This window comes from Bombina bombina, chromosome 5 (assembly GCF_027579735.1).
Source record: "Bombina bombina isolate aBomBom1 chromosome 5, aBomBom1.pri, whole genome shotgun sequence".
Taxonomy (NCBI): domain Eukaryota; kingdom Metazoa; phylum Chordata; class Amphibia; order Anura; family Bombinatoridae; genus Bombina; species Bombina bombina.
Genome location: NC_069503.1, coordinates 1,153,799,056 through 1,153,820,075, shown reverse-complemented (window position 1 = coordinate 1,153,820,075; position 21,020 = coordinate 1,153,799,056). Strand labels below are relative to the sequence as shown.

The 21,020-nt window shown below is 42.1% G+C and overlaps 1 protein-coding gene across 3 annotated transcripts in view; it reads left to right on the top strand.

Moving 5' to 3' along the window:
• Nucleotides 1-21,020, top strand: part of LOC128661215 (alanine aminotransferase 2) — a 287,087-nt gene that overhangs the window by 25,190 nt on the left and 240,877 nt on the right. For 2 of the 3 annotated variants that reach the window (XM_053715493.1, XM_053715491.1), the window contains exon 2: nucleotides 9,842-9,928. The exons of the other annotated variant lie outside the window; for it this stretch is intronic. Coding sequence is in view for 1 of the 2 variants with exons in the window: in XM_053715491.1 (XP_053571466.1) it covers nucleotides 9,921-9,928 (8 nt within the window). In the remaining variant the exon portion in view is untranslated. The remainder of the gene's footprint in view (nucleotides 1-9,841; nucleotides 9,929-21,020) is intronic. 3 annotated transcript variants of the gene reach the window in all.

The window sequence follows — 21,020 nt, the reverse complement described above, 5'->3', positions numbered from 1 at the left end:
ACTTACATTATCCCTATGTACCCCTAATCTGCTGCCCTAACATCGCCGACCCCTATATTATATTTATTAACCCCTAATCTGCCCCCCCCAACGTCGCCTCCACCTGCCTACACTTATTAACCCCTAATCTGCCGACCGGACCTGAGCGCTACTATAATAAAGTTATTAACCCCTAATCCGCCTCACTAACCCTATAATAAATAGTATTAACCCCTAATCTGCCCTCCCTAACATCGCCGACACCTAACTTCAATTATTAACCCCTAATCTGCCGACCGAATCTCGCAGCTATTCTAATAAATGGATTAACCCCTAAAGCTAAGTCTAGCCCTAATACTAACACCCCCCTAAGTTAAATACAATTTAAATCTAACGAAATTAATTAACTCTTATTAAATAAATTATTCCTATTTAAAGCTAAATACTTACCTGTAAAATAAATCCTAATATAGCTACAATATAAATTATAATTATATTATAGCTATTTTAGGATTTATATTTATTTTACAGGTAACTTTGTATTTATTTTAACCAGGTACAATAGCTATTAAATAGTTAATAACTATTTAATAGCTAAAATAGTTAAAATAATTACAAATTTACCTGTAAAAGAAATCCTAACCTAAGTTACAAATAAACCTAACACTAGACTATCAATAAATTAATTAAATAAACTACCTACAATTACCTACAATTAACCTAACACTACACTATCAATAAATTAATGAAATACAATTGCTACAAATAAATACAATTAAATAAACTAGCTAAAGTACAAAAAATAAAAAAGAACTAAGTTACAAAAAATAAAAAAATATTTACAAACATAAGAAAAATATTACAACAATTTTAAACTAATTACACCTACTCTAAGCCCCCTAATAAAATAACAAAGCCCCCCAAAATAAAAAAATGCCCTACCCTATTCTAAATTACTAAAGTTCAAAGCTCTTTTACCTTACCAGCCCTGAACAGGGCCCTTTGCGGGGCATGCCCCAAGAAATACAGCTCTTTTGCCTGTAAAAAAAAACATACAATACCCCCCCCAACATTACAACCCACCACCCACATACCCCTAATCTAACCCAAACCCCCCTTAAATAAACCTAACACTAAGCCCCTGAAGATCATACCTTATCTTCACCATACCAGGTTCACCGATCCGTCCTGAAGAGCTCCTCCGATGTCCTGATCCAAGCCCAAGCGGGGGGCTGAAGAGGTCCATGATCCGGCTGAAGTCTTCATCCAAGCGGGGCAGAAGAGGTCTTCATCCAAGCGGCATCCATCCGGAGCGAAGCGGCAGCATCCTGAAGACCTCCACCGCGGAACATCCATCCTGGCCGACGACTGAACGACGAATGACGGTTCCTTTAAATGACGTCATCCAAGATGGCGTCCCTCGAATTCCGATTGGCTGATAGGATTCTATCAGCCAATCGGAATTAAGGTAGGAATATTCTGATTGGCTGATGGAATCAGCCAATCAGAATCAAGTTCAATCCGATTGGCTGATCCAATCAGCCAATCAGATTGAGCTTGCATTCTATTGGCTGTTCTGATCAGCCAATCAGATTGAGCTTGCATTCTATTGGCTGTTCCGATCAGCCAATAGAATGCGAGCTCAATCTGATTGGCTGATTGGATCAGCCAATCGGATTGAACTTGATTCTGATTGGCTGATTCCATCAGCCAATCAGAATATTCCTAGCTTAATTCCTATTGGCTGATAGAATCCTATCAGCCAATCGGAATTCGAGGGACGCCATCATGGATGACGTCCCTTAAAGGAACCGTCATTCTGCAGTTGGACGTCGCCGGAAGAAGATGGGTCCGCGGTGGAGGTCTTCAGGATGGAGCCGGTCGTCATCGGATGAAGATAGAAGATGCCGCTTGGATCAAGATGGTTGCCGGTCCGGATCGCCTCTTCTTCCCGGATAGGATGAAGACTTTGGAGCCTCTTCTGGACCTCTTCAGGCACCGGATGATGGATCGCCAACCCCCGCTTGGGTTGGATGAAGATTTTGGAGCCAGGACGGATCGGTGATACCTGGTGAGGTGAAGACAAGGTAGGATGATCTTCAGGGGCTTAGTGTTAGGTTTATTTAAGGGGGGTTTGGGTTAGATTAGGGGTATGTGGGTGGTGGGTTGTAATGTTGGGGGGGGGTATTGTATGGTTTTTTTTTACAGGCAAAAGAGCTGAACTTCTTGGGGCATGCCCCGCAAAGGGCCCTGTTCAGGGCTGGTAAGGTAAAAGAGCTTTTAACTTTAGTAATTTAGAATAGGGTAGGGCATTTTTTATTTTGGGGGGCTTTGTTGTTTTATTAGGGGGCTTAGAGTAGGTGTAATTAGTTTAAAATTGTTGTAATATTTTTCTTATGTTTGTAGATATTTTTTTATTTTTTGTAACTTAGTTCTTTTTTATTTTTAGTACTTTAGCAAGTTTATTTAATTAGGTTAATTGTAGGTAATTGTAGGTAGTTTATTTAATTAATTTATTGATAGTGTAGTGTTAGTTTTAATTGTAACTTAGGTTAGGATTTCTTTTACAGGTAAATTTGTAATTATTTTAACTATTTTAGCTATTAAATAGTTCTTAACTATTTAATAGCTATTGTACCTGGTTAAAATAAATACAAAGTTACCTGTAAAATAAATATTAATCCTAAAATAGCTATAATATAATTATAATTTATATTGTAGCTATATTAGGATTTATTTTACAGGTAAGTATTTAGCTTTAAATAGGAATAATTTATTTAATAAGAGTTAATTAATTTCGTTAGATTTAAATTATATTTAATTTAGGGGGTGTTAGTATTAGGGTTAGACTTAGCTTTAGGGGTTAATCCATTTGTTAGAATAGTGGCGAGATTCGGTCGGCAGATTAGGGGTTAATAATTGAAGTTAGGTGTCGGCGATGTTAGGGAGGGCAGATTAGGGGTTAATACTATTTATTATAGGGTTAGTGAGGCGGATTAGGGGTTAATAACTTTATTATAGTAGCGCTCAGGTCCGGTCGGCAGATTAGGGGTTAATAAGTGTAGGCAGGTGGAGGCGACGTTGAGGGGGGCAGATTAGGGGTTAATAAATATAATATAGGGGTCAGCGGTGTTAGGGGCAGCAGATTAGGGGTACATAAGGATAACGTAGGTGGCGGCGCTTTGCGGTCGGCAGATTAGGGGTTAATAAGTGTAGGCAGGTGGAGGCGACGTTGTGGGGGGCAGGTTAGGGGTTAATAAATATAATACAGGGGTCGGCGGTGTTAGGGGCAGCAGATTAGGGGTACATAAGTATAACGTAGGTGGCGGTCGGCAGATTAGGGGTTAAAAAAATTTAATCGAGTGGCGGCGATGTGGGGGGACCTCGGTTTAGGGGTACATAGGTAGTTTATGGGTGTTAGTGTACTTTAGAGCACAGTAGTTAAGAGCTTTATAAACCGGCTCTTAACTACTGACTTTTTTCCTGCGGCTGGAGTTTTGTCGTTAGATGTCTAACGCTCACTTCAGACACGACTCTAAATACCGGAGTTAGAAAAATCCCATTGAAAAGATAGGAAAAAAGATAGGATACGCAATTTACGTAAGGGGATCTGCGGTATGGAAAAGTCGCGGCTGGAAAGTGAGCGTTAGACCCTATTTTGAGTGACTCCAAATACCGGCGGTAGCCTAAAACCAGCGTTAGGAGCCTCTAACGCTGGTTTTCACGGCTAACGCCAAACTCTAAATCTAGGCCAGAAAGAGGAGTGAGAGACAGAGAGACTGTAGTAAGACAAAGAGCGGAAGAGAGAGCCTCAAGCAAGACAGAGAAGAGAGTGAGAGTCAGAGAGAAAGACTGAAGCAAAACAGAGAGGGGAGTGAGAGTCAGAGAGAGCAAGAGACCCTAGGAAGACAGAGAGGGGAGTGAGAGAGAGAGAAAGACTGAAGCAGAACAGAAAGGGGAGTGAGAGTCAGAGAGAGAGAGACTGAAGCAAGACAGAGAGTCGAGTGAGAGACAGAGAGAGAGACTGAAGCAAGACAGAGAGGCGAGTGAGAGACAGAGAGAGAGACTGAAGCAAGACAGAGAAGAGAGTGAGAGTCAGGGAGAGAGACTGAAGCAAGACAGAGAGATGAGAGAGAGAGAGACTGAAGCAAGACAGAGAGATGAGAGAGAGAGAGACTGAAGCAAGACAGAGAAGAGAGTGAGAGTCAGGGAGAAAGACTGAAGCAAAACAGAGAGGGGAGTGAGAGTCAGAGAGAGCAAGAGACCCTAGGAAGACAGAGAGGCGAGTGAGAGACAGAGAGAGAGACTGAAGCAAGACAGAGCGATGAGAGAGAGAGAGACTGAAGCAAGACAGAGAGGGGAGTGAGAGACAGAGATATTCCGCACTCAAAAACCTGTAATAATGTGTTTTTCGAAACAAATACGTTTCACAAAACACATCAAAAGAACCTTTCAAAGTTCGCCTACACCCATAAACTACACTATTAACCCCTAAGCCACCCCCCGCATTGCAAACACTAAATAAACTTATTAACCCCTAAGCCACCCCCGTATCGCAAACACTAAATAATCTTATTAACCCCTAAGCCACCACCCGCATCGCAAACACTAAATAAACGTATTAACCCCTAAACTGCCACCCCCCGCATCGCAAACACTAAATAATCTTATTAACCCCTAAGCCACCCCCGCATCGCAAACACTAAATAATCTTATTAACCCCTAAGCCACCACCCGCATCGCAAACACTAAATAAACTTATTAACCCCTAAACTGCCACCCCCCGCATCGCAAACACTAAATAAACATATTAACCCCTACACCGCCATTCCCCGTATCGCAAACCCTAAATAAAACTAATGATCCCTAAACCGCCATCCCCCCACATCGCAACCACTAAATAAAACTATGAACCCCTAAACTGCTATCCCCCTGCATCGCAAAGTATTAAACTAATATTTACACCCCTTAACCTAACACCCCCTAAATTAAAGTAAAAATAAACTAGCTACCTTAAAATAAATAAAAACTTACCTATAAAATAAAATTAAAAGCTAAGCTGAAACTAACCCCCCCCCCCCTACATTACAAAAATTAAAAAGTACTAGCTGGCTGGGCACATGAGTAGTGTAATGACACACAGGTAGGGCACTGGCTAAGCACATGAGTAGTGTAATGACACAGAGGTACGGCACTGACTGGGCACATGAGCAGTGTAATGACACAGAGGTACGGCACTGACTGGGCACATGAGCAGTGTAATGACACAGAGGTACGGCACTGGCTAAGCACATGAGCAGTGTAATGACACACAGGTAGGGCACTGGCTAAGCACATGAGTAGTGTAATGACACAGAGGTACGGCACTGACTGGGCACATGAGCAGTGTAATGACACAGAGGTACGGCACTGACTGGGCACATGAGCAGTGTAATGACACAGAGGTACGGCACTGGCTAAGCACATGAGCAGTGTAATGACACAGAGGTAGGGCACTGGCTAAGCACATGAGCAGTGTAATGACACAGAGGTACGGCACTGGCTAAGCACATGAGCAGTGTAATGACACAGAGGTACGGCACTGACTGGGCACATGAGCAGTGTAATGACACAGAGGTACGGCACTGGCTAAGCACATGAGCAGTGTAATGACACAGAGGTACGGCACTGGCTAAGCACATGAGCAGTGTAATGACACAGAGGTAGGGCACTGGCTAAGCACATGAGCAGTGTAATGACACAGAGGTACGGCACTGGCTAAGCACATGAGCAGTGTAATGACACAGAGGTACGGCACTGACTGGGCACATGAGCAGTGTAATGACACAGAGGTACGGCACTGGCTAAGCACATGAGCAGTGTAATGACACAGAGGTACGGCACTGGCTAAGCACATGAGCAGTGTAATGACACAGAGGTACGGCACTGGCTAAGCACATGAGCAGTGTAATGACACAGAGGTACGGCACTGGCCGGGCACATGAGCAGTGTAATGACACAGAGGTACGGCACTGACTGGGCACATGAGCAGTGTAATGACACAGAGGTACGGCACTGGCTAAGCACATGAGCAGTGTAATGACACAGAGGTACGGCACTGGCTAAGCACATGAGCAGTGTAATGACACAGAGGTACGGCACTGGCTAAGCACATGAGCAGTGTAATGACACAGAGGTACGGCACTGGCTAAGCACATGAGCAGTGTAATGACACAGAGGTAGGGCACTGGCTAAGCACATGAGCAGTGTAATGACACAAAGGTACGGCACTGGCTAAGCACATGAGTAGTGTATTGACACACAGGTAGGGCACTGGCTAAGCACATGAGCAGTGTAATGACACAGAGGTACGGCACTGGCTAAGCACATGACTAGTGTATTGACACAGAGGTACGGCACTGGTTAAGCACATGAGTAGTGTAATGACACAGAGGTAGGGCACTGGCTAAGCACATGAGCAGTGTAATGACAGAGGTAGGGCACTGGCTGGGCACATGAGCAGTGTAATGACACAGAGGTAGGGCACTAGCTGTGCACATGAGTAGTGTAATAACATAGAGGTACGGCACTGGCTAAGCACATGAGTAGTGTAATGACACAGAGGTAGGGCACTAGCTGTGCACATGAGCACGGTAATGACACAGAGGTACGGCACTGGCTAAGCACATGAGCAGTGTAATGACACAGAGGTAGGGCACTGGCTGGGCACATGAGTAGTGTAATGAAACAGAGGTAGGACACTAGCTGGGCACATAAATAGTGTAATGACACAGAGGTAGGGCACTGGCTGGGCACATGAGGAGTGTAATGACACAGAGGTACGGCACTGGCTAAGCACATGAGCATTGTAATGACACAGAGGTAGGGCACTAGCTGTGCACATGAGCAGTGTAATGACACAGAGGTAGGGCACTAGCTGTGCACATGAGTAGTGTATTGACACAGAGATAGGGCACTGGCTGGGCACATGAGCAGTGTAATGACACAGAGGTAGGGCACTAGCTAGGCACATGAGTAGTATAATGACACAGAGGTAGGGCACTAGCTGGGCACTGGGCACATGAGCAGTGTAATGACACAGAGGTACGGCACTGGCTGGGCAAATGAGCAGTGTAATGACACAGATGTAGGGCACTGACTGGGCACATGAGTAGTGTAATGATACATAGGTAGGGCACTGACTGGGCACATGAGTAATGTAAGGACACAGAGGTAGGGCACTAGCTGGGCACATGAGTAGTGTATTGACACAGAGGTAGGGCACTGGCTGGGCACATGAGCAGTGTAATGACACAGAGGTAGGGCACTAGCTGGGCACATGAGTAGTGTAATGGCACTATTAACCCCTAAGCCACCCCCCGCATCGCAAACACTAAATAAACTTTTTAACCCCTAAGCCACCCCCTGCATCGCAAACACTAAATAATCTTATTAACCCCTAAGCCACCCCCCGCATCGCAAACACTAAATAAACTTATTAACCCCTAAACTGCCACCCCCCGCATCGCAAACACTAAATAAACATATTAACCCCTACACCGCCATCCCCCGTATCGCAAACCCTAAATAAAACTAATGATCCCTAAACCGCCATCCCCCCACATCGCAGCCACTAAATAAAACTATGAACCGCTAAACTGCTATCCCCCTGCATCTCAAAGTATTAAACTAATATTTACACCCCTTAACCTAACACCCCCTAAATTAAAGTAAAAATAAACTAGCTACCTTAAAATAAATAAAAACTTACCTATAAAATAAAATTAAAAGCTAAGCTGAAACTAAACCCCCCTCCCCCCTACATTACAAAAATTAAAAAGTACTAGCTGGCTGGGCACATGAGTAGTGTAATGACACACAGGTAGGGCACTGGCTAAGCACATGAGTAGTGTAATGACACAGAGGTAGGGCACTGGCTGGGCACAGAGCAGTGTAATGACACAGATGTAGGTCACTGGCTGGGCACATGAGCAGTGTAATGACACAGAGGTAGGGCACTGACTGGGCACATGAGTAGTGTAATGATACATAGTTAGGGCACTGACTGGGCACATGAGTAGTGTAAGGACACAGAGGTAGGGCACTAGCTGGGCACATGAGTAGTGTATTGACAAAGAGGTAGGGCACTGGCTGGGCACATGAGCAGTGTAATGACACAGAGGTAGGGCACTGGCTGGTCACATGAGTAGTGTAATGACACAGATGTAGGGCACTGGCTGGGCATATGAGCAGTGTAAGGACACAGAGGTACGGCACTGGCCGGGCACATGAGCAGTTTAAGGACACAGAGGTAGGGCACTGGCTGGGCACATGAGCAGTGTAAGGACACAGAGGTAGGGCACTGGCTGGGCACATGAGTAGTGTAATGACACAGAGGTAGGGCACTGGCCGGGCACATAAGCAGTGTAATGACACAGAGGTACGGCACTGGCTAAGCACATGAGTAGTGTATTGACACACAGGTAGGGCACTGGCCGGGCACATAAGCAGTGTAATGACACAAAGGTACGGCACTGGCTGGGCACATGAGCAGTGTAATGACACAGAGGTAGGGCACTGGCTAAGCACATGAGTAGTGTATTGACACAGAGGTAGGGCACTGGCTAAGCACATGAGTAGTGTAATGACACAGAGTTAGGGCACTGGCTGGGCACATGAGCAGTGTAATGACACAGAGGTAGGGCACTGGCTGGGCACATGAGTAGTGTAATGACACAGAGGTTGGGCACTAGCTGGGCACATAAATAGTGTAATGACACAGAGGTAGGGCACTAGCTGGGTACATAAATAGCGTAATGACACAGAGGTAGGGCACTAGCTGGGCACATAAATAGTGTAATGACACAGAGGTAGGGCACTGGCTGGGCACATGAGCAGTGTAATGACACAGAGGTAGGGCACTGGCTAAGCACATGAGTAGTGTAATGACACAGAGGTAGGGCACTAGCTGTGCACATGAGTAGTGTAATGACACAGAGGTAGGGCACTAGCTAGGCACATGAGTAGTATAATGACACAGAGGTAGGGCACTAGCTGGGCACTGGGCACATGAGCAGTGTTATGACACAAAGGTAGGGCACTGGCTGGGCACAAGAGCAGTGTAATGACACAGATGTAGGGCACTGGCTGGGCACATGAGCAGTGTAATGACACAGAGGTAGGGCACTGACTGGGCACATGAGTAGTGTAATGATACATAGGTAGGGCACTGACTGGGCACATGAGTAGTGTAAGGACACAGAGGTAGAGCACTAGCTGGGCACATGAGTAGTGTATTGACACAGAGGTAGGGCACTGGCTGGGCACATGAGCAGTGTAATGACACAGAGGTAGGGCACTGGCTGGGCACATGAGCAGTGTAAGGACACAGAGGTAGGGCACTGGCCGGGCACATGAGCAGTGTAATGACACAGAGGTAGGGCACTGGCCGGGCACATGAGCAGTGTAATGACACAGAGGTAGGGCACTGGCTGGGCACATGAGCAGTGTAATGACACAGAGGTAGGGCACTGGCCGGGCACATGAGCAGTGTAATGACACAGAGGTACGGCACTGGCTGGGCACATGAGCAGTGTAAAGACACAGAGGTAGGGCACTAGCTGTGCACCAGGGAGTGCTATAAGACAGAGACAGAACACCAGCTGGCCACTGGCCAGTGTCATGATACAAAGGCAAGGTTCTGGCTGGATTCTTGGGCAGTGCAATGACACAGGGGCAGGGAACTAGTTGGACACATTGTTCTAACACTAATAGCTGGCAGGAAAGTGTAATGCATGGCACAGACTTGTTTTGACAACATAATGAAGATCATGATGTCCTCAGATGAGTAAGAAAGGTCATGTGTGCTTTTGTGTTTTCCCAGGGTGTTAATGCTTTCAGTTGCCATAGATTGGCAGAGGATACCTAGCTAGGTCCCCTGGAACACCAGGACAGAGGAACTCATGAAACGGTAAGTGTGTGTTAGACAAGGTCCTGCTAAATATACTGCTGGTCTGTCAGTGCCTGTGGGTAACTCCTGCTAAATATACTGCTGGTCTGTCAGTGCCTGTGGGTAACTCCTGCTCCTGCTAAATATAATGCTGGTCTGTCAGTGCCTGTGGGTAACTCCTGCTAAATATACTGCTGGTCTGTCAGTGCCTGTGGGTAACTCCTGCTCCTGCTAAATATAATGCTGGTCTGTCAGTGCCTGTGAGTAACTCCTGCTAAATATACTGCTGGTCTGTCAGTGCCTGTGGGTAACTCCTACTCCTGCTAAATATAATGCTGGTCTGTCAGTGCCTGTGGGTAACTCCTGCTAAATATACTGCTGGTCTGTCAGTGCCTGTGGGTAACCTATGCTCCTGCTAAGGATACTGCTGGTCTGTCAGTGCCTGTGGGTAACCTGTGTTCCTGCTAAATATACTGCTGGTCTGTCAGTGCCTGTGGGTAACTCCTGCTAAATATACTGCTGGTCTGTCAGTGCCTGTGGGTAACTCCTGCTAAATATACTGCTGGTCTGTCAGTGCCTGTGGGTAACTCCTGCTCCTGCTAAATATAATGCTGGTCTGTCAGTGCCTGTGGGTAACTCCTGCTAAATATACTGCTGGTCTGTCAGTGCCTGTGGGTAACTCCTGCTCCTGCTAAATATAATGCTGATCTGTCAGTGCCTGTGGGTAACTCCTGCTAAATATACTGCTGGTCTGTCAGTGCCTGTGGGTAACTCTTGCTAAATATACTGCTGGTCTGTCAGTGCCTGTGGGTAACTCCTGCTCCTGCTAAATATACTGCTGGTTTGTCAGTGCCTGTGGGTAACTCCTTCTCCTGCTAAATATACTGCTGGTCTGTCAGTGCCTGTGGGTAACTCCTGTTCCTGCTAAATATAATGCTGGTCTGTCAGTGCCTGTGGGTAAATCCTGCTAAATATACTGCTGGTCTGTCAGTGCCTGTGGGTAACCTATGCTCCGGCTAAAGATACTGCTGGTCTGTCAGTGCCTGTGGGTAACTCCTGCTAAATATACTGCTGGTCTGTCAGTGACTGTGGGTAACTCCTGCTAAATATACTGCTGGTCTGTCAGTGCCTGTGGGTAACTCCTGCTAAATATACTTCTGGTCTGTCAGTGCCTGTGGGTAACTCCTGCTAAATATACTGCTGGTCTGTCAGTGCCTGTGGGTAACTCCTGCAAAATATACTGCTGGTCTGTCAGTGCCCGTGGGTAACTCCTGCTCCTGATAGATATACTGTGATAGATATACTGCTGGTCTGTCAGTGCCTGTGGGTAACTCCTTCTCCTGCTAAATATACTGCTGGTCTGTATGATATGAGACCGACTGGCATTACTACCGTATAATACAGACACACAGTATGATATGAGACAGACTGGCATTACTATAATATAATACAGACACACAGTATGATATGAGACAGACTGGCATTACTATAGTATAATACAGACACACAGTATGATATGAGACAGACTGGCATTACTATAATATAATAGAGACACACAGTATGATATGAGACAGACTGGCATTACTATAGTATAATACAGACACACAACATGATATGAGACAGACTGGCATTACTATAATATAATACAGACACACAGTATGATATGAGACAGACTGGCATTACTATAATATAATACAGACACACAGTATGATATGAGACAGACTGACATTACTATAATATAATACAGACACACAGTATGATATGAGACAGACTGGCATTACTATAGTATAATACAGACACACAACATGATATGAGACAGACTGGCATTACTATAATATAATACAGACACACAGTATGATATGAGACAGACTGACATTACTATAATATAATACAGACACACAGTATGATATGAGACAGACTGGCATTACTATAATATAATACAGACACACAATATGATATGAGACAGACTGGCATTACTATAATATAATACAGACACACAGTATGATATGAGACAGACTGGCATTACTATAATATAATACAGACACAAAGTATGATATGAGACAGACTGGCATTACTATAATATAATACAGACACACAGTATGATATGAGACACACTGGCATTACTACCATATAATACAGACACACAGTATGATATGAGACAGACTGGCATTACTATAATATAATAGAGACACACAGTATGATATGAGACCGACTGGCATTACTATAATATAATACATCTCATCATACTAATACTCTCTACTGGCACTAGAAGGAGCTCATCATACTAATACTCTATACTGGCACTAGAAGGAGCTCATCATACTAATTCTCTATACTGGCACTAGAGGGTGCTCATCATACTAATACTCTCTACTGCCACTAGAAGGAGCTCATCATACTAATACTCTATACTGGCACTAGAAGGAGCTCATCATACTAATTCTCTATACTGGCACTAGAGGGTGCTCATCATACTAATACTCTCTACTGCCACTAGAAGGAGCTCATCATACTAATACTCTATACTGGCACTAGAAGGAGCTCATCATACTAATTCTCTATACTGGCACTAGAGGGTGCTCATCATACTAATACTCTATACTGGCACTAGAGGGAGTTCATCATACTAATACTCTATACTGGCATATTACTCTATACTGGCACTAGAGGGACCTTATCCTACTAATACTCTATACTGTCACTAGAGGGAGCTCATCATAATAATACTCCCTACTGGCACTAGAGGGATCTCATCATACTAATACTCTATACTGGCACTAGAGGGAGTTCATCATACTTATACTCTATACTGACACTAGAGGCACCTGATCATACTAATACTCTTTACTGTCATTAGAGGGAGTTCATCATAATAATACTCCCTACTGGCACTAGAGGGAGCTCATCATACTAATACTCTATTTTGGCCCTAGAGTGAGATCATCATACTAATACTCTCTATTGGCACTTGAGAGAGCTTATCATAATAATACTCTAAACTGGCACTAGAGGAAGCTTATCATACTAATACTCTATAATGGCACTAGAGGAAGCTTATCATACTAATACTTTATATTGGCACTAGAGGGAGCTTATCATACTAATACTCTATACTGCCACTAGAAGGAGCTTATCATAATAATACTCTATACTGCCACTAGAGGGAGCTTATCATACTAATACTCTATAATGGCACTAGAGGAAGCATATCATACTAATACTCTTTACTGCCACTAGAGGAACCTTATCATACTAATACTTTATACTGGCACTAGAGGTAGCTTATCATACTAATACTCTATACTGCCACTAGAGGAAGCTTATTATACTATTACTCTGTACTGGCACAAGAGGGAGCTTATCATACTAATACTCTATACTGGCACTAGAGGGAGCTTATCATACTAATACTCTATAATGGCACTAGAGGGAGCATATCATACTAATACTCTATACTGGCACTAGAGGGCACTCATCATACTAATACTCTATACTGGCACTAGAGGGCACTCATCATACTAATACTCTATACTGGCACTAGAGGAAGCTTATCATACTAATACTCTATACTGACACTAGAGGGAGCTTATCATATCGTAAAAATTGACTACGGGGGAGGGCCTTGAGGAGAGATCCAGGATGAGCACTATCAAAGTGCAATAAACTATTTCTATCTGTCTCCTTCCTAAACAGATCTACCTTCAGCTCTCTTCCATTTTTAATAATCTTAGTGTCAAGAAAAGTAATATCGCTTTCACTCCAAGTCAGCTTGAATTTTATATGGCCAGATGCTCCATTTATATCTTCCACAAATTATTGAGAAAATAGAAATGCCAAGAAGGTTAGGGAATAGAGAACTCCTCCTTAAATAGAGAGAAAGTTTTTTGGATTTGGAAATTAGGCACCATGGAACCTAATGGGTTAAATAAAGATCTTGATATGTTTGTTTTTCTATAAGCTAATTTTCTATTTATTTGTTTATCAGTCTGTAATTGAGATTGTAATATGATTCTATGAATACATTGTATTATATGTGTTATTACGATTGTAACTAGATTATAATAAATACACTGTAGAATTGTTTTTAATTATTTAGATGTAAGTTGCATATGCAGCACCACCTAGTGGTGTTTAGGTATAAATAGAATCATTTCAGTATGATGTTTAGCATGAATAAGGTAGCAATACCGAAACGTTGCTGTTAATGTTGTGTTGTGCCCAATAAACACTTATTTTTTTGCTGCTACTCCTTTTGGATTTCTTTGGATTAATGTTTCAGAGACTGGAGTGGGTCTCTTGAGTAGCTGGCAAAGGGGCCGCTGTGTGCTGAGTCATTGACTTTGAATTTGATTACTATAATATAATACAGACACACAGGCCTAGACTTGGAGTTCGGCGGTAGCCGTCAAAACCAGCGTTAGAGGCTCCTAACGCTGGTTTTGGCCGCCCGCTGGTATTTGGAGTCAGTGATTAAAGGGTCTAACGCTCACTTTTCAGCCGCGACTTTTCCATACCGCAGATCCCCCTACGCCATTTGCGTATCCTATCTTTTCAATGGGATCTTTCTAACGCCGGTATTTAGAGTCGTTTCTGAAGTGAGCGTTAGAGCTCTAACGACAAAACTCCAGCCGCCGGAAAATAGCAGGAGTTAAGAGCTTTCTGGGCTAACGCCGGTTCATAAAGCTCTTAACTACTGTACCCTAAAGTACACTAACACCCATAAACTACCTATGTACCCCTAAACCGAGCTCCCCCCACATCGCCGCCACTCGATTAAAATATTTTAACCCCTAATCTGCCGACCGCCACCTACGTTATACTTATGTACCCCTAATCTGCTGCCCCTAACCCCGCCGACCCCTGTATTACATTTATTAACCCCTAACCTGCCCCCCACAACGTCGCCGCCAGCTACTTAAAATAATTAACCCCTAATCTTCCGACCGCAAAGCGCCGCCACCTACGTTATCCCTATGTACCCCTAATCTGCTGCCCCTAACACCGCCGACCCCTATATTATATTTATTAACCCCTAATCTGCCCCCCTCAACGTCGCCGACACCTGCCTACACTTATTAACCCGTAATCTGCCGAGCGGACCGCACCGCTACTATAATAAAGTTATTAACCCCTAACCCGCCTCACTAACCCTATCATAAATAGTATTAACCCCTAATCTGCCCTCCCTAACATCGCCGACACCTACCTTCAATTATTAACCCCTAATCTGACGACCGGAGCTCATCGCTACTATAATAAATGGATTAACCCCTAAAGCTAAGTCTAACCCTAACATTAACACCCCCCTAACTTAAATATAATTTACATCTAACTAAATAAATTAACTCTTATTAAATAACTTATTCCTATTTAAAGCTAAATACTTACCTGTAAAATAAATCCTAATATAGCTACAATATAAATTATAATTATATTATAGCTATTTTAGGATTAATATTTATTTTACAGGCAAGTTTGTAATTATTTTAACCAGGTACAATAGCTATTAAATAGTTAAGAACTATTTAATAGTTACCTAGTTAAAATAATAACAAATTTACCTGTAAAATAAATCCTAACCTAAGATATAATTAAACCTAACACTACCCTATCAATAAATTAATTAAATAAACTACCTACAATTACCTACAATTAACCTAACACTACACTATCAATAAATTAATTAAACACAATTCCTACAAATAAATACAATTAAATAAACTAGCTAAAGTACAAAAAATAAAAAAGAACTAAGTTACAAAAAATAAAAAAATATTTACAAACATAAGAAAAATATTACAATAATTTTAAACTAATTACACCTACTCTAAGCCCCCTAATAAAATAACAAAGCCCCCCAAAATAAAAAAATTCCCTACCCTATTCTAAATTAAAAAAGTTACAAGCTCTTTTACCTTACCAGCCCTGAGGGTCCAAAGTCTTCCTCCTATCCGGCAATTAAGATAGGAATTTTCTGATTGGCTGATGGAATCAGCCAATCAGAATCAAGTTCAATCCGATTGGCTGATCCAATCAGCCAATCAGATTGAGCTCGCATTCTATTGGCTGTTCCGATCAGCCAATAGAATGCGAGCTCAATCTGATTGGCTTATTGGATCAGCCAATCGGATTGAACTTGATTCTGATTGGCTGATTCCATCAGCCAATCAGAAAATTCCTACCTTAATTCCGATTGGCTGATAGAATCCTATCAGCCAATCGGAATTCGAGGGACGCCATCTTGGATGACGTCCCTTAAAGGAACCGTCATTCGTCGGGAGACAACGGAAGAAGAGGATGGATCCGCGTCGCCTGCTTCAAGATGGACCCGCTCCGCACCGGATGGAAGAAGATCGAAGATGCCGCTTGGAGAAGATGTTTGCCGGTCCGGATGTCCTCTTCTTGCCGGATAGGAGGAATACTTTGGACCCTCTTCTGGACCTCTTCAGCCACCGGATGATGGATCGCCAACCCCCGCTTGGGTTGGATGAAGATGTTGGAGCCAGGACGGATCGGTGATACCTGGATGGTGAAGACAAGGTAGGAAGATCTTCAGGGGCTTAGTGTTAGGTTTCTTTAAGGGGGGTTTGGGTTAGATTAGGGGTATGTGGGTGGTGGGTTGTAATGTTGGGGGGGGGTATGGTATGTTTTTTTTTACAGGCAAAAGAGCTGAAATTCTTGGGGCATGCCCCGCAAAGGGCCCTGTTCAGGGCTGGTAAGGTAAAAGAGCTTGTAACTTTTTTAATTTAGAATAGGGTAGGGAATTTTTTTATTTTGGGGGGCTTTGTTATTTTATTAGGGGGCTTAGAGTAGGTGTAATTAGTTTAAAATTGTTGTAATATTTTTCTTATGTTTGTAAATATTTTTTTATTTTTTGTAACTTAGTTCTTTTTTATTTTTTGTACTTTAGCTAGTTTATTTAATTGTATTTATTTGTAGGAATTGTGTTTAATTAATTTATTGATAGTGTAGTGTTAGGTTAATTGTAGGTAATTGTAGGTAGTTTATTTAATTAATTTATTGATAGGGTAGTGTTAGGTTTAATTATATCTTAGGTTAGTATTTATTTTACAGGTAAATTTGTTATTATTTTAACTAGGTAACTATTAAATAGTTCTTAACTATTTAATAGCTATTGTACCTGGTTAAAATAATTACAAAGTTGCCTGTAAAATAAATATTAATCCTAAAATAGCTATAATATAATTATAATTTATATTGTAGCTATATTAGGATTTATTTTACAGGTAAGTATTTAGCTTTAAATAGGAATAATTTATTTAATAAGAGTTAATTTATTTCGTTAGATGTAAATTATATTTAAGTTAGGGGGGTGTTAGTGTTAGGGTTAGACTTAGCTTTAGGGGTTAATACATTTATTAGAATAGCGGTGAGGTCCGCTCGGCAGATTAGGGGTTAATAATTGAAGGTAGGTGTCGGCGATGTTAGGGAGGGCAGATTAGGGGTTAATACTATTTATGATAGGGTTAGTGAGGCGGATTAGGGGTTAATAACTTTATTATAGTAGCGCTCAGGTCCGCTCGGCAGATTAGGGGTTAATAAGTGTAGGCAGGTGTCGGCGACGTTGAGGGGGGCAGATTAGGGGTTAATAAATATAATATAGGGGTCGGCGATGTTAGGGCAGCAGATTAGGGGTACATAGGGATAACGTAGGTTGCGGCGGTTTACGGAGCGGCAGATTAGGGGTTAAAAAAAATATGCAGGGGTCAGCGATAGCGGGGGGCGGCAGAATAGGGGTTAATAAGTGTAAGGTTAGGGGTGTTTAGACTCGGGGTACATGTTAGAGTGTTAGGTGCAGACGTAGGAAGTGTTTCCCCATAGGAAACAATGGGGCTGCGTTAGGAGCTGAACGCTGCTTTTTTGCAGGTGTTAGGTTTTTTTTCAGCTCAAACAGTCCCATTGTTTCCTATGGGAGAATCGTGCACGAGCACGTTTTTGAGGCTGGCCGCGTCCGTAAGCAACTCTGGTATCGAGAGTTGCATTTGCGGTAAAAATGCTCTACGCTCCTTTTTTGGAGCCTAACGCAGCATTTGTTTGAACTCTTGATACCAGAGTTAAATTTATGGTGCGGCCAGAAAAAAGCCTGCGGAGCGTTAACAGCCCTTCTAACGCCAAACTCCAAATCTAGGCCACAGTATGATATGAGACAGACTGGCATTACTATAATATAATACAGACACACAGCATGATATGAGACAGACTGACATTACTATAATATAATACAGACACACAGTATGATATGAGACAGACTGACATTACTATAATATAATACAGACACACAGTATGATATGAGACAGACTGACATTACTATAATATAATACAGAGACACAGTATGATATGAGACAGACTGGCATTACTATAATATAATACAGACACACAGTATGATATGAGACAGACTGGCATTACTATAATATAATACAGAGACACAGTATGATATGAGACAGACTGGCATTACTATAATATAATACAGACACACAGCATGATATGAGACAGACTGACATTACTATAATATAATACAGACACACAGTATGATATGAGACAGACTGACATTACTATAATATAATACAGACACACAATATGATATGAGACAGACTGGCATTACTATAATATAATACAGACACACAGTATGATATGAGACAGACTGGCATTACTATAATATAATACAGACACACAGCATGATATGAGACAGACTGGCATTACTATAATATAATACAGACACACAGCATGATATGAGACAGACTGGCATTACTATAATATAATCAGGACCGTCTTTAACACAGGGCAAAAGGGGCAGTTGCCCTGGGCCCAATCTTTGTTGAGGGGCCCAAGAATCCTAAAAAAAAAAAAAAAAAAAAAAAAAAAATTTTTTTTTTTTTTTTAGTTCATGCCAGACTGCTGATGTCATGTGACATGGGACACACACATACAGTCAGTCCTAATATTGTCACAGTCAAAAGTTCTCTGCTTATATTTATTTGTGAGAAACTGTGCCAGACCGTGCCAATGTCATGTGACATTCCAAGCTAGTGCCATGTGCTGTTTTAGATGTGCACTGTGCAGCACTGGATGCTAAGCCCTAACTAGGCATCCAGTCAATCCAACTGCATCAGAAAAGGTTCTGCTGGGGTTACCACTGTTACCAGGTAACGGCTCTGGTGGTGGGGATTGTTTCTGGGTAGCGCTCACTATAGGCACATGCAACAGAAAGCTGGAGTGGCAGGCACGTGAGGATTTCAGCATTTGTGTAGCTGCACACACCGCTCTCTTCAGTCTTGAGGCTGTGTGACTCATCTCACACTGTATCCATGCAGCCTTGGGCAGACAGCATCCAGTCTGCTGGTCCCCTTAGCCCTGCTCTTTCTGCTGTGGCTCTAAGATCAACTAACTGAAGTTTGTTAGGAAAACAGTGCTTTGTAGAAAGGTGTCAGTGGGAAGAATAAGTGTGTACACATGCCCCTCCCCCATGCAGCATTGTCTAGTGCAGGATGAGAGGGAACTTGTTCCTAGCAAAGTAGTGACATGTGCTGCTGTGGCTGATGTATAGTGTCATGCTGATACTTCACACATTAAGGTAAGGTTTATTTTTATAGTTTTTATTTCTCTCTGTTTAAGATTTTACAGCTTCCCATAGTAGTTCTACTGTTCTAGTCAGTAAACTTATATTTGTCTGCACCTCTATGTTTCCGCCTCAGTCTTTACCTTGCTTTGCTCCTGTTGGCTGCCCTAAATCTCTTTAACCAGCTAACCTCACACCAGAATCACATTCAAAAGAATATTAAATGAATCCACAGTGGAGGAATTTGTATATTTATTTACTTATTAGTTCTGCTTAGGTCCAGTTTCACATATTGCAATTTTTTTTTAATGATTAGCCCAGCAGTGGATGATCCACTGCTGGGCTTATAATTTAAAAAAATATATAAAATAAATTGATTTATCTGTTTTTTGGGATGTTGGGGTAGAGAGCGAAATTGCATGGGGGGGGGGCCCTAGAAAATGTTTGCCCAGGGTCCAGTCAGTATTAAAGACGGCCCTGAATATAATACAGACACACAGTATGATATGAGACAGACTGGCATTACTATAATATAATACAGACACACAGTATGATATGAGACAGACTGGCATTACTATAATATAATACAGACACACAGTATGATATGAGACAGACTGGCATTACTATAATATAATACAGACACACAGTATGATATGAGACAGACTGGCATTACTATAATATAATACAGACACACAGTATGATATGAGACAGACTGGCATTACTATAATATAATACAGACACACAGTATGATATGAGACAGACTGGCATTACTATAATATAATACAGACACACAGTATGATATGAGACAGACTGGCATTACTATAATATAATACAGACACACAGTATGATATGAGACAGACTGGCATTACTATAATATAATACAGACACACAGTATGATATGAGACAGACTGGCATTACTATAATATAATACAGACACACAGTATGATATGAGACAGACTGGCATTACTATAATATAATACAGACACACAGTATGATATGAGACAGACTGGCATTACTATAATATAATACAGACACACAGTATGATATGAGACAGACTGGCATTACTATAATATAATACAGACACACAGTATGATATGAGACAGACTGGCATTACTATAATATAATACAGACACACAGTATGATATGAGACAGACTGGCATTACTATAATATAATACAGACACACAGCATGATATGAGACAGACTGGCATTACTATAATATAATACAGACACGCAGTATGATATGAGACAGACTGACATTACTATAATATAATACAGACACACAGCATGATATGAGACAGACTGGCATTACTATAATATAATAGAGACACACAGCATGATATGAGACAGACTGGCATTACTATAATATAATACAGACACACAGCATGATATGAGACAGACTGGCATTACTATAATATAATACAGACACGCAGTATGATATGAGACAGACTGACATTACTATAATATAATACAGACACACAGCATGATATGAGACAGACTGGCATTACTATAATATAATACAGACACACAGCATGAAC